At 37.0% G+C, this 15511-nt stretch overlaps 1 protein-coding gene across 2 annotated transcripts; it reads right to left on the bottom strand.

Moving 5' to 3' along the window:
• Window positions 1-4071: 4071 nt before the first annotated feature.
• LOC21393002 (double-stranded RNA-binding protein 1) lies at window positions 4072-14997 on the bottom strand. Of its 2 annotated transcripts, none has more exons than XM_024168515.1 (8): window positions 14802-14997; window positions 14536-14655; window positions 13722-13875; window positions 12796-13147; window positions 12100-12386; window positions 11405-11615; window positions 10711-11290; window positions 4072-4379 (listed from the first exon to the last, which is right to left on the bottom strand). In XM_024168515.1, the coding sequence occupies exons 4-8, from the start codon at window positions 13001-13003 to the stop codon at window positions 4322-4324; spliced, it is 1344 nt and encodes a 447-aa protein (XP_024024283.1). In that variant the 5' UTR covers window positions 13004-13147; window positions 13722-13875; window positions 14536-14655; window positions 14802-14997; the 3' UTR covers window positions 4072-4321. The 2 variants fall into 2 exon arrangements, with proteins under 2 accessions (XP_024024283.1, XP_024024284.1); XM_024168516.1 differs by having other exon boundaries at window positions 14536-14619.
• Window positions 14998-15511: the final 514 nt, after the last annotated feature.

Raw genomic sequence — 15511 nt, 5'->3', positions numbered from 1 at the left:
TGCAAGTTAGTTAAGTCACTTTATGGTTTAAAGCAAGCACCAAAACAATGGCATGAGAAATTTGATAATGTCATTTTATCTCATGGTTTTAAGCATAATAATGCGGATAAATGCTTATACTCTAAATTTACAAATTGTTTTTGGTGTGATAATATGCTTATATGTTGATGACTTGCTTATTTTTGGAACAAACATGCAAGGGGTAAATGATACCAAGAAATATCTAACTTCACAATTTAAGATGAAAGATCTTGGTGAAGTAGATACTATCTTAGGCGTAAGAGTGAGGAAGCATAGTGGGGGTTACTCGTTGTGTCAATCTCATTATATTGAGAAGGTGCTTCTTAAATTCAATCATTTGAAGTTTAAAGAAGCAAATACCCCATATGATTCTAGTATTAAATTACTAGAGAATGCAGGCAGAGCGGTGGCACAGCTTGAATATGCTAGTGCGATCGGTAGCTTAATGTATGTTATGCATTGTAAAAGACCCGACATAGCATTTGCGGTATGCAAAATGTCTAGGTTCACGAGTAACCTGTGTATCGAACATTGGAATGTAATTGGAAGAGTACTTGGTTATCTTAAAAGAACCATTAACTTGGGTTTGTCATATAATGACTATCCGACCGTACTTGAAGGGTACTCGGATGCAAGTTGGATAACAAGTGCAAGTGATAATAAATCTACATCCGGGTGGATTTTCACTATTGTAGGAGGAGTCGTCTCTTGGGCTTCTATGAAACAAACGTGCATAACTCACTCTACGATGGAGAGTGAGTTTATAGCACTTGCCGCTGCAGGCAAAGAAGCGGAATAGCTAAGAAATCTATTGCTTGATATTGAGTTGTGGCCACAACCGATGCCATCTATTTCTTTGTACTGTGATAGTGAAGCTACTTTGTCTAGAGCTTATAACAAGGTTTATAATGGAAAATCTAGACATATTAGCTTGAGACATGAATATATTAAACAATGTTATTAATATTATTTATGTTAGGACAAACAAGAACCTAGCGGATTCTTTGACGAAAGGTCTTTCAAGAGACTTAGTCAAAGAAACATCTAGTGGAATGAGACTGAAACCTTTCTTTGAAAGAGTCACCAATGATGGTAACCCAACTATATAATAGTTGTACTGTTATTCCATAGTTAAATTGGTAAGAACAAATTATTGTTATGTGACCGGGTTAACACTGAACTTTAATTAGTCCCTTCCAGGATATCGGTGTAAAAATAGCTACGTGTTTGAGGTTGAGTTTATACTCGTAATGAAGTTCGAGTCTCATAGTAGCTAGAGATATAATTCGAACTTCACCTAAGTGAACATAAGGAATGGTGCCGTTCCTAACAAGACCTTGGTTTAGTCTTGTAAATGTTCATGAATCCAAGATAGAGCACAAGGCCGGAATAGTACTAAACGATTGGAACAGTTTTTAAATCTGGGATAACACATATGTGATATATTTCCGGTATTTGCTTAAGAGACAAAGTTTAATGCAAAGCACACTATTGTCTTGTGAATACTTTGAAGTATAGTCACTAAGTAAAGGTTAAATCGAAAGATACCTTCATGTATGTATGTGTTTATCGTTGTTAATTCTGAAGAAATATTACAATCTAGTGGGGGATTGTTAGAGAGATTGTAATATATCTCTCAATTTCGATATCACAAAAATTGGCTTAAAACACATTCGGGAAGAGTGGGCGAACACAAGCGCGCGCTGCAACGCTTCTTGGGCGCTGCAGCCTGCGCAAAACAGACCTTTCGGGTCTGTTTTGCTAAGCCCGCGCGCTGCAGCGCACAGCAGCGTGCGCTGCAGCGCGCTTCTTGGGCGCTGCAGCGCAAATTGTTAACAGAAAATGTGTTTTCGTGTGTTTTAGTGATCTGAAAAGGTCTCAAATCATTGCATCTATTTGTTCTCACATATCTGAGCACTTATTAACAATAGAAATAACTATTGATATAAGTGCATCACGTATAAAAGATAACCTTCAAATTGAAAATGTATCTTTATGTGAAAGGTTGTAACACTTAAAGAGGATGGATGCATCCCTGTATTTATTTGATGGACTTCAGAAAATACAGATTGTTAATTGTTCTGGAACTCAATATTTTTGCTGGATATTGTGTTCAAGGGTTTGTTGTATCTTGGGGGTAATTTGCCATTTTAAAACTCGTTAGCAAACTTTGAGAAGTGAGGGCAAATAAAACCTTAAAGGAAAGTATTCATATACGCCTCAAACCCTCTTTCTGTTTTTCTCTATTTTTTCATCCTCCCAATTCCGAATTTTCTCCATCAAAAAATTATGATCCATGCTCTTTCAAAAAATAATTGTTAAGATTATTGAAAAATAAAAATTTAAAAAAATCCTAAAAGGCCATATACAAAATAAAAACTAGATTGTGTCGTTCAGTCTAGATGTAATTTTCTTTTCTTTTTCGAATATATATATATATTTTTTAAAGATTTGCTCGTCTTTTACACCATTTTATCTTTTGTAGAACTCTTACGTCTCATTCTTGTACAGCATGTTTGTATTAGTTAGAGTTAGAAATCAAAGTGGGAGAAATGTATAATATCCTTAGCGGCCATTGGTCAAAATAACACATTGAGTAGAGTATAACAATGATCATGATATACAGAATCGTGTTGCTAAAAATAAACGAGCGTGATTGGATGGGCGTCAAAATCATAGCTAGTGGGGTACTGGGATATGAAAGATTGTCTTTCTTCAATTGGAATAGTGAAAGAACACAAAAAAGTATAAAACAAATCACAGTTAGTGGGGTTCTGGGATATGGAAGATTGTCAAGCTGTTTTCTTATGGGAATAGTGAAAATAACACTATAAACAAAATCCCAATTTGGAGAATGACTTTTAGCTGGCAAGGAACCAACCATCTTTCTATGGACAAGATAAAAGATTCCATAATATCTCCAAGCTATTTATCCGTTGAATAATTTTGGCAAATTAATAATCATCCCACGCTAAGTTGTTCTTATACGTGAAAATGCAAAAAAGATACAAATAATGAATGAAAAGATGAAAAGGAAAAGCATTTATAAGATGTTTCCCACTAAAATACGTGTTACTTAAATTGATTCCAATGTTGTCCGACTCGACATGATTTCCATGCAAATAGCCATAAATAAATATTCACAAATTCCAGTAATTAATCTTTTGTTTGTACAAGCAACTTGAGAAAAGCACAGATTATGTGGATTAAGATTGACCGGAACTTTTTTTGATAATGACAATGGAGGATCCAAAACGGTTGTCCAACTATTGGAGAAAAAGTTAGATAACGCTTAGTTGGCCTTCAAAACTACTTGCATTAGAAAGGGTTTTCCCTTCAACGAATGATGACAAACATTAAACACAAATCTAAATCACGTTTTGAAAACGACTTGATTTCATTAATAAGGAACTAAAAATCTTTCCATGCACAATTTTTTTTTTTTTTTTTAAATCCCCTTTTTTTTGGCAATTATCTCCCACAGGAAAGTTATTCTTGGCAGATAAGTAGTCCCACCTTTTTTTTTTTTTTTTTTGAACTCCACTTCTCTTGGCAAATGATCTCCCACAGTAAGTTATTCTTGGCAGATAAGTAGTCCCACCTTTAAGATTAATTACATACCAAACGCCTTAAAAAAGCAAATCAATAAGGGCAATTTTAAAAAATACTTCTTGAAATAGAACCCTATTTTTATTTCTACCCCTTAACATTAACCTATATATTTTTATCTTTAAATTAAAACTAGTTAAGAGAATTTTTTTTTTTAAATAATTTTAATAAGTCAGATACTTTAAGAGATAGAATCTGTAATTTTCTCAATCAAATAATTAGAAGATGAAAGGAAGTAGAACATTAAGAAGTTTCCCACTAAAACAAGTGTGAAATGTTAATGGAACCCATTATCATCGTACTTGGCAATAATATGATTCACATGAAAATTGAAATACGCAGGGCAGTTGATTTTTTTTGTTTACTTTTCAACACTTCTAGGACTAGTAACAAAGTGCAGTGACAATCCTGTTGGACAACCGAGCTGAGAACGAGAAGTCAGGCAATAAGTACGTACATTATGGTGGAGATAAAGCTGTCCCAAATTTATGTCTGATCTCAACAAAACTACAACGGTTCAAAAATAGATGAAAAGGAAGACAAAACAGCCGGTATAGTTAAGATTCCAATAGCCGGTATAGTTAAGATTACAACAGCCGGGCCGAGAAAACAAGGTTTATTATACAACAGAAACAAATGAAAAGTTTGATCCGCGCCAAATGCTACTGATACATGTTCACACTGGTTCCGGTCATTGTGCCACTGAACAAGGCGGAGATTGGTTTAAAGGCATGGGAGCAATCGGCAACCTGCAAATTTAAACGCCAATTAGACAACTTCAATTCTGCAATATTATATATTCGTGTGTGCGTATGTATTCAAGAAAAAAGCAATACAGAAAACGTGCATAGTTCACATATAACATTAACAGTCTGATAAAATTAAAATTTCGCAGGCATTTGGAACCTAGGGCAGCAATGCAGTCACAGTGAGCATGCAACTGAGAAAAAGAGAGATCTAACAAAAGCTACTAAAAGAAAACGATTCAATCAAATTGTTCTGCACTCCACAAGAACGAGGCAAAAATACTGAGAACGTCAATGTAACTAATGGCTAAAACACATTTAGCTAGATTATGGGACATAGAGTTGGTGCTTCTTGGATCATGAAGAATTCCACAAAAAGAAGTGCAGATGCAGAGGACAAGCCACATCTATAATCTGGGAAATGTAGAGTGAGAGGCTAGATGCATGAAAAGTGAGTTAAGAAACAACAATGGCTGGGTCATTATCCTAATGATCTACCACCGATTGCAGCCTTGCTTGAGTTTGAAAGCCAGCCCTGTGACATGAGCTTCATCAACCATTAGGTTTCATTAATGGGGACAACTTCTAATCATAAAAGAAAACATCCATCTGAAATTTATGTCCATGCAGGACACGTAGTATTTCATCCCAACACAACGTCGTGTCTAGATGGATATTGCTGCAACCTAGAGGTAGTAGTGATGAACTAGAAGGAATAAGATTATTAAAACCAACACAATGAGAAATCAGTGGTTCAAAACGGTGGACTGGTAAATTCGTGATAGCGTGTTGAAAATGCACTCTATTCCTAAAAATTAACCTTCAAAAAGGGCGCAGAATATAAATTTCCATAATATACATAGCTGCTATCTATCTATTTATGGCCCCTAGGACCTGAAACAGTTCAACACCATAGATTTTGGAAGGCAAGATAAGTAATCATGTTAAAATATCAGGAACAAGTGACCAACTACAACCTTAGACTCAAGAACCAAAACTAATATCATACTCAAACAATTCCATCAGCTTACTGCTATCACTAGAAGTTGAAAAAGTACATCACGAGAAAAAGTAATTATATTTATGAGTAGCACAACAAACTTCAAAGTGTAGTGACCTCCAAATCAAACTGCAGAGTAAAATTCATCTATGTGAGAAATTGGGAGTGAAATTGATAATTTCTCATTGATCTTCTGGTGTAACATTACAAGAATATAAATAGTAGAACTAAAGGACTAAAGATAGGAAACTACTTAAATGGGAATTGGTAAGTTACTACCAGAATCCCTTATTCTAGGAAACTAATAAAACAGGCTATTTGACATCTCATTTACAGTTGGCAAATATCCTTCAAATTAGAGAAGAATCCGGACCCCTAGAGATCAGGAAGGATCCGGATTTCTACTCCCCCTCAAGCTAGGTTGTAGATGTTGATCAAACCTAGCTTGGAATTAAGTTCATCAAAAATCTTTCTAGTCACAGCTTTAGTCAGAATGTCTACTGTCTGTTGACTAGTTGAAATGTATAGGAGTAACATTGTTCCAGTCTCTATCTTTTCTTTAACAAAATGTCTGTCAATCTCAACATGCTTTGTCCTGTCGTGCTGTATGGGATTCTTTGCTATGCTGATAGCTGACTGATTATCACACAATACTTTCATCGGCTTTGTGATGGGAACTTTAAGTTCACAGAGTACCCACTTTAACCACATTCCTTCGCAAATGCCATGAGCTAGTACCCCGAACTCTGCCTCTGCACTTGCTTCGAGACACAACTGACTGCTTCTTGCTCCGCCATGTAACTAAGTTTCCCCAGACATATGTGCAGTATCCTGAGGTTGATCTTCTGTCTGTAATAGATCCAGCCCAATCTGCATCGGTGTAGATCTCGATCTCCCTGTTTATTGTCTTTTTGAAGAACAGTCATTGACCAGGTGTCATTTTTAAGTATCTTAGGATCTTGTATACTGCCTCCATGTGTTCTTCTGTCAGGTTGTTCATGAATTGACTCATCATACTAACAGCAAAACTAATATCTGGTCTAATATGAGAAAGGTAAATTAGTTTCCCAACTAACCTTTGATATTTCCCTTTATCAACGAGAGCACTGTCATCTTTTCTTCCAAGTTTTGAGTTGGGGTCCATAGGAGTGTCGGCAGGCTTGCATCCAAGCATCCCAGTTTCTTTCAACAAGTCTAACACATACTTTCGTTGTGAGACTGAAATTCCCTTTCTTGATCAAGCTATCTCCATTTCGAGGAAGTACTTGAGGGTCCCCAAGTCCTTAATCTCAAATTCTTTGGCCAGAAAACTTTTGAGTTTGACTATTTCTTCATGATGATCTCCGATTAGAATGATGTCATCAAAATACACAATGAGTATTGCCTTTTTTCTGGAGGTTGTATGTTTGACAAACATGGTGTGATATGTCTGACATTGATCGTACCCAACCTTCTTGAGTGCTTTAGTAAACATGTCAAACCATGCCCTTGGTGATTGTTTTAGGCCGTATAGAGACTTCTTGAGCTTGCAGACCTTGGTTGATGATATTCCATTTTCAAATCCTGGTGGTATCTCCATGTAGACTTCTTCTAAGTCCCCGTTGAGGAAATCATTCTTCACATCAATTTGATATAGTGGCCAATCAAGGTTGGAAGCAAGAGAGAGTAATACTCGAACTGTATTGAGCTTCGCTACAGGGGCAAATGTTTCTTGGTAGTCAATTCCGTAAGATTGAGTAAAGTCGTGCCTTGAATCTGTTTATACTGCCATCCGCATTGTGCTTGACTGTGAAGATCCATTTACAGCCAACTAGGCATTTTCCTGCTGGCAACTCCAAAATCTCCCAAGTTCCATTCTTTTCTAGTGCCTGAATTTCCTCCAAAATAGCTGCCTTCCACTCAGGTACTTTGAGAGCTTCATGTACTAAGTTCGAAACCTGTATTTTATCAAGATTGCTAACAAAGGCATAGTGATTGGGTGACAATCCTCTATATGAGACAAAATTGTAGATTGGATGATCCGTGTAACCTTTTTCCTTTTCTCAAGGTAATAGGTCTATCATCAATAGGAGAATTGACAGGTGCGAGATCAGGATTAGTGTTACCTGGTGAATTCTGAGATTCATGGTTCGGATTGGATTCATGGTTTTGATCAGGTGGCTGGCGCTCTCTTCCTTCATGAGTTTTTGTCCTCCTAGAGTAGACACGGAACTCATTTGTTGCAAGCGGTGTACGGTTGGATCCCTGAGGTGTTTGGAATTCTATCTGAGAACGAAGTTCAGGTTGAGTGTGAGTGACTGGAGTAGGGTCTTGATTTTGCTGCTGAGATGACTCCGGGTGATTTTGACTTTGGTGTTGAAATGACTCGGGTTCAGGTTGTTGGATGAGTACAGGTTCTGAGATGTTTGGATAGGGAGTTCTAGATGAGTATGAGGTATTGATGTCCCAAGATTGGTATTCCTATATATAGTTCTCCCCCTGAATACCAATTTTGTAATAGGATTGTAGCTCGAAAAAGGTGACATCCATGGTGTTATAGAACCTTCGAGTGACAGGTGAATATCATTTATTCCCCTTTTGATTTGAAGAGTACCCAATAAAGATGCATTTGAGTGATTTTGGATCGAGTTTACTTCTATGTTGGGCAGGTATATGGACAAACGTGGAACATCCAAAGACCTTTATGGGAAAGTTGGATAAAATACGAGTATTTGAAAATGAGTGAAGAAGAGCTTGACAAGGTGTTTGGAAATTCAGGACTCGAGATGGCATTCTGTTTATTAGATATGCAGCTGTTAGTACTGCCTCACCCCAGAAAAATTTTGGAACGTGCATGGTGAGCATGAGAGATCAAGCAACTTCCAAAAGGTGTCAATTTTTTCTTTCGGCAATCCCGTTTTGTTCGGGTGTATTGGTACATGAGCTTTGATGGACAATTCCCTGACTTTCAAGATAATCACCCAGAGTCGTTTCAAAGTATTCTTTTGCATTGTCTGTTTTTAACACTTGTATTTTTGTCTGAAATTGGGTTTGAACCATGACATTGAATTTTTTAAAAATTGGTCCAACTTCATATTTCCCTTTCATAAGAAACAACACGTGATTCTTGTGTGATCATCCACAAAAGATACAAACCACCTAGTGCCAGTGATTTTTTTATTCTAGATGGCCCCCACACATCACTATGAATCATCAAAAAAGGTTGAGATGCTTTGTTTGGTAGAATACGATAAGATGCACGAGTATTGCTTTGAATATTGACACACCTCACATTGAAACATTGTTGGATTTTTATTTCTGAATAGGGATGGAAACAGTTTTTGAAGATACAAAAAATTAGGATGACCTAATCGATAGTGCCACAACATAATAGCATTATCTTTATTGGAATTATCACAAGGAACGGAACATTTATTTGACTCAACACATACTGCATTATGAGTTTGTCTTCTAGAAGATCCATCAACCTCAAGAAGGAAGAGTCCGGAGCACACCTTAGCATTGCCAATCGTCCTCCCCGAAATCAGATCTTGAAATTCACACAGATTTGCAGAAAATTTAGCAACACAGTTATGTTCTCGAGTTAGCTTACTAATGGACAAAAGATTGCAATCCAGATTCGGAACATAGAGGACTGAATTCAGAGTGAGGTCCTTTGAAATGATAATGGAACCTGTTCCGGCCACTTTAGAGAGAGATCCATCGGCTATTTTTATTGTAAAGTTCTCTTGGCATGGATTGTACTTGTGGAACAGTGAGGCATCTCCTGTCATATGATCGGAGGCACCGGAGCCTACAATCCATGGTTTTGAGTTCTTCGAGTTTACGGTAAGGGCACTAAAGTGATTACCTTTTGTGCTACGGATCCTGTTCCAATGGTATTATGGATTGTATTTTGCTGAGTGAACATTTTCGGCAGGGTCTCGAGTTGTTCGTTGGTGAAAGGACTTGATTCTAGAGGAGAAGATCCGTCTTCCATTGAAGCATGGTTACCACGGCTCTCTTGTCAGGAACATTCCTGGATGGCTTCCAATCCGCAGGTTTGCCGTGAATCTTCCAACAAGTGTCTCGAGAGTGACTAGGTTTCCTGCAGTGCTCACACCACGGTCTTCCCTTCTTTGTTCGGTTGTCACTGCTATGATGTTGGACTCCTCGAGCAGCTAGGGCATAATTCTGACCAACGGTTGGAGTAGCAGGAACATCTCCCATCATCACCTTTTTCCTGCTTTCTTCTTTTCGCACCTCAGAGAAGGCCTCCCGGATACTAAGCAGGGGTTTCATTCCCAGTATTCGCCCCTGAACCTCATCAAGATTCTTATTAAGTCCCATGAGGAACTTGAATATTATTTTCTTTTGAACTATTTCCCTGTATTTCTTTGCATCATTCTGGCATTCCCAATGATGTTCTTCAAACACATCCAGCCGCTGCCAATGATGAGTAAGAATGCCATAGTATTGAGTCACATTAAGATCCCCTTGCCGAAGATCATGAAGGATACTTTCAACCTCAAAGATTTCTGAGGTGTTCTCTTTGCTGGAGTATAATTCCTTCGCTGCCTCCCAAATTTCTTGTGCCGTGTCATAGAGAAGAAAATTCTCACCAATTTCATTGGTCATAGAATTGACTAACCAGGACATTACCAAATTGTTTACCACCTTCCAGGTTCTGTATTTTGGATCCTTTGGTTGAACGATCTCTCCGGTGAAGTATTCATCTTTTCCTCGCCCACAGATGGACATCTTGACAGATTGTGACCATTGGAGATAATTAGTCCCATTTAATTTGTGTCCGGTGATGGGAATTTGAACACATTTAGACCCGTCTTGGCTGCCCGTCTTGGCTGCCTCTGATGGCTGCTTCGGGTTTTGATGAAACCTCAGATGAGGAGGTCTCGGTTTGTTTTTCTCCGGCCATTTCGTACTTGGGCATCAGAAAAATTTTAGAGGTTCGGAGAGTGCTCTGATACCATGTGAGAAATTGAGGGTGAAATTGATAATTTCTCATTGATCTTCTAGTATAACATTACAAGAATATATATAGTAGAACTAAAGGACTAAAGATCGGAAACTACTTAAATGGGAATTGGTAAGTTACTACAAGAATTCTTTATTCTAGGAAACTAATAAAACAGGCTATTTGACATCTAATTTACAGCTGGCAAATATCCTTCAAATTAGAGAAAAATCCGGACCCCTAGAGATCAGGAAGGATCCAGATTTCCACAATCTACTTATGCAATAAAAATATTTTTAGGCAAATTTAAATCTCAGGACACTAAATCCCTACAAAGTGTACACCAGAAGTAAAAGTTTGGGGAAGAAAAGAAAACTCACTGAGCACCAGTGCACAATCTCTTATTAGCCTTCTTCTTGTTCTTACGGCGCTTCTTTGAACTTGGACCAGTTTCCATAGAAAGTGCAGAAGTTGGATGCACAAATTGAATTGGTAATTTAGTTGCTTGGGAGGCTAGCTCAGGTTGATTGTTTGCTCCAAAAGAGTGTTCTGGCTCTTGTGCCTTGAATTCATGCTTTGGCGGCCTATTTCCAGAGTCTGGAACAACACTTGTTGCAGCAATTGGAAATTCAGTTGCTTGAGTGGCTTGCACAAGTAGATTGTTTACTCCAAAAGAAGGTTGTGGCCCAACTATCTGGAATTCACCATTTCCAAATTCGGGAACGGCACCAGCCACAACATTATCAACAACTGTTGGGAGACTACTAGCAGCTATTAGAGCATTGTTAGCAGCCAAACTGGCTTCAGCTCCAACATCTTTACCAGGCACGCCCTCAGAACAATGCGTCGTGTTTGCCATTGAAGGAATAGTGCTAAGGTTACTAACCTTATGCAACGCAGCATAGAGCTTGACTTTAGATGTAATGATATCATAAAGAACTCTCCCCATTCTAGAATCACCTGCAATATCCTCAATTAGTCAGCCATAATATGGCCACGCATGAAGACACCATTTTCTCCTAAGAATCAAGCGTTCTCAAAACAAAATTGTAATTGCTAATGTAGTCAAGGTACCCAAAAGTGACAAAATAACGGTACGAGCCGCCAATTGTTCAGCCTCTTTCTTATTTTTACCGGCACCACCAGTGTATGAAGCACCATTGAAAACCAGAGAAGAATTGAACACCGGAAGCAATCCTTCGGGTTTAATGGTGTTGTAAGTAGGCATTTCCATACTCATCTTAGTAGCAAATTCATTCAAGATAGACTTGCAAAAGACTGTGTCCTGAAAAATAATCAAGAACGGTTTAGTTAAACCACTACATCGATAATGACCAATAGTTGCTAAAATAAATAAGTATGGAACAGTTTTAGTGTAATTTCCAGAAATACGAAAAGGAAACAAAATCTTACTTAGCATTAACCACTAGAAAGTTGCACCTCATTTATGCATTTTTTTTCTTTTTTTTCCCCTTCACCTAGCAAGCAATAGTAAAATGCAAGACTTGGGGGACTAGGTGCAAAAATAAAATATTAAAGGAGCTTTGTTAAATTTTCAGTGACGTATGGAGCATAGTTTGCGACCTTCACTTTGACAGTTTTTTCTTTGATTAAAGGAAACTTGAAAAGTTGTCAAGCATTTTACCATAAACATTTCAGGAGCACTGATTGAGGAAGAAAAAGTAGTTAGATAAAGAGAAAATGCTATGTGAGATTTACATTGAGAAAAGAAAAGAAAAGAAAAAAAAAAAAAAAAAAAAAAAACTAACCTTGTGAATAAGAGGCAATGCATCTGGAAATCCCCGTGGAAATCCATCATCAGGCTTTTTCTGGGATATATACTTCAGCGCAAGTTCGGCAACGTCTTGTTCAGCAGCTTTACGAGTGGAAAAGGTCTTTTGAGAAGTATATTTGGCACCATCAACTAATACAGTTGCTCTAAACTGTGGGGCATGTTCAAATCCTTCATTAATGGTTTGATAAATGGGCAATGGTATGTTCAACTTGTGAGTGCATTCTTGGAGGCGATTCTTGTGCATTAGATGTTCAGGTTTGCCTATTTATATTGTTCAAGATACATATGTAAGCAATATGATGAACTATGTACATAAAAATAATAACAAATCCTTTGTTTCAAAAACTTGTTGAAAATTAAGCAAACCAAAGTGCCTTAAGACACTGGTTAAGCTTTCATTCACAGTGGTCTAAAATCCATTGTTTATTAACCCAAAAAGGGGAGAAGACACGGAGAACTATAAATAGCCTACCTCACAGAAAAAGTAAAAAGAAAAAAGAAAAGGAAATCAAATGACAAAAAAATAAAGCCCTAAAATAAAAGCATAAAGGAAGTCAAACAAAAAAAAAAAAACCATAACCCTAAAAAGATAATCCATTGCTTTCATTATTGCATAAACCTATAATTGAACAGAAAAGGAAAAAGATGGGAAGAAATACAAAAGACGTACGAGAAGAACTCGCCGGAGCCGGAGCGGGAGGTTGAGGAGTAGGAAAAGGGATCAAAGCTTGATCCGCATAGTTAGTGTGTGCTTGAGCTTGAGCTTGAGGCTGAAGTGGGAAAGAAGAAACCGGGGTTTGAGTTTGAGTTTGGGGCATGAAGGCCATGGAGGCTGAAGCCGGAAATGAGAGCTGAGGCTGAGGCTGAGCGTCAGCCATGATAATAGTGGCTTGACAATTAGGCTGTTATTGGCTCATCTCATCTCAATCTGAATTTGATTTGATTTTCCTCTCAAGATCCACTCTAAGTCTCCCACTCTCTCACACTTCCAAACTTGGAGGAGGTTTGATTTGTTAACTGCTCTGTACAATACAAACATTAAAAAAAATGAATGCCATCAATACAATTTCTTGCTTATCAAAATACTACATGGATTGAGGATAGATACAGAGAGATTATACATATATTATATATGATATCAAGTTAAAGAAACCAACACAGGATGGTGGACAAACAAAAATGAAGAATTGGAAACATGGGGAGTTAATTAGACTGTATGCTCTATGAATTCCAACATATAATTTCTTTCTTTGAGCAACTTCTTGATTGCGTTAAAATTGGCATTTCAAATTGCAACGGTAATTTAGGGGAAAAAAAAAGAACAGATAACTGATGAAAAAACAGAATCAGCTTCATATTGCTGATGGTGTTAAACACGCGATGATTTTTCTTTTTTCTTATTATCTTAAATTAGGAACATGAAAGTCAAATCTGCAAATTGAGAGAAATAGCAGTTTAACTAATATGACATCACTTGTAGTTTAAAGGGCTTAGCACGTCAATTAGACAATTACCAAAAACAGGGCTAGCCTCAGAATTACCATGTTAAACAACAATACATACATTTTTTTTTTAATGATCAAGGGATAGTATTACCTGATTTCTATTCCCTGGCTTTCGTATTCACATAAATTCTTGATTCTGCATCAACTGTACCCGTATAATCTCTTGATGACAAGTGCTTGTAAATCATAATAGCTTCATGTTGGTAAGGCCACATGCCACAAGTATGCTTGTCTTTTCCATTTGTCTGGTTTTGATCGCCAATAAGAGCGGAAAAAAATATCAGGATTCAGGCGTATGAAAACCACCCATATCATGGCAAATTTACAGAGATATAGATATTTTTGTTTATCTAAGGTATGAAATTTAAGAACTTGACACATGAAGATAAAATGTAAGATTTTCTTAGCAACCCCATACAAAGTAGAGCAAAATACAAGAATCTCAAATTTCCTTTTATACTTCGTATAGCATAATAGCACCAATAAATATAGATGAAATAAAAGATTACGCTGTCTTACTCTCCATATAACAGCAAGTAATCAAATCAGTCCTTGTTAGATTGGGGCGCTAGCACGATTTTTCTCGCCTACTTTAATTGTTCTGCTCTATTAATTTGGTCATTTCATCAACCAGAGAAGATTTCGAGATTTACCTTTAAACTTCATTTGTGAGACAGAAACAAATGGAAAAAAAAATTATAAAAGTTAAAAAGAAAATTGACACACACAACAATCAAAAAACTCAACTCTGCATCATATGCTTTTGTTTGTTCTCGGCAATCAAACAAGCCGCATCACCAAAAAAACACTCAAACAAAAAAAATTGAAACAAAAAATCGAAACAATGGAAAATCCACGAGGAAACAAACAGAGTTATCAACAATTAAGATAAGAATAACGCTCACCAGAATCAGAGTTGACTAGAAGCAAGGAGACCCTCACTCAGAGACGCCGAAGGAGATCACTGGGCAAAGGTTGTTAGTTTGAGTCTGAGAGAGAGAGAGCCGATAAGTGAAAGTGTGAAACTGAAAGAGATTAAAACTAAAGGTGAGTAGGGTTTTCCAATTTGGAGTATCAGTTTCAGAAAAGAAAATAATAAAGGATGAAATACCCACAACAAAAACACAAATCTAGGACTAACAGAAAGAAACAGAGAGAATTAAAGACTTACCGTCGGAGCTTCAGTCGGCCGGCGTCCGAGCTTCACCCGCCGTCAGAAGAAGAAGAAGAAGAAGAAGAAGAAGAAGAAGAAGAGCGAGTGGTGAAGACTAAAGAGCGAGTGGTGAAGACTGAAGAGCGAGACGCGAAGAAGGAGATAGAGAGAGAGGGCGAGGGCGAGGGCGGGGCCGACCGGAGAACCCTATTAATTTTCGAGATAAAAGAGCGAAATAGCATAATCGGTAAATTAATTAGTAAATTATAACATATTTTTTAAAAATAATAAATTATAACTTGATATTTTAAGTTTTAAATATTATTAAAATTTTAAAAAAATTTATTTTTTTCCCACATCTCTCTTTTCTTTAAATATTTATTTTTTAAAAACTAGTAAATTATAACATATTTTTTAAAATAAGTAGATTATAATCAAGTCTACGATGACCGGGATTGACAATTGGAGACCATTTTTTGACAACTTATGACTGTTTTTTGACGACTGGTAATTATTTTTCAGCGATTGTTTAACACTGTAGTTACTGATAAATACCGTATTTACTAGTAAATATCATATTTACCTGAAAAGCTGACCACGACTCCAGCGACCGTTTAATGCTGTATTTATAGGTAAATATCGTATTTATCAATATATACTGTATTTACAAATAAATATTATATTTACCCAAAAATTCGGCCACTGACATCAGTGACCGTTTAACACTA

The sequence above is a fragment of the Morus notabilis genome, unplaced genomic scaffold (genome assembly GCF_000414095.1).
Source record: "Morus notabilis unplaced genomic scaffold, ASM41409v2 Scaffold85, whole genome shotgun sequence".
NCBI classification, from domain to species: domain Eukaryota; kingdom Viridiplantae; phylum Streptophyta; class Magnoliopsida; order Rosales; family Moraceae; genus Morus; species Morus notabilis.
The sequence above is the reverse complement of the archived record's forward strand: the minus strand, read 5'-3'. Positions and strand labels throughout refer to the sequence as shown.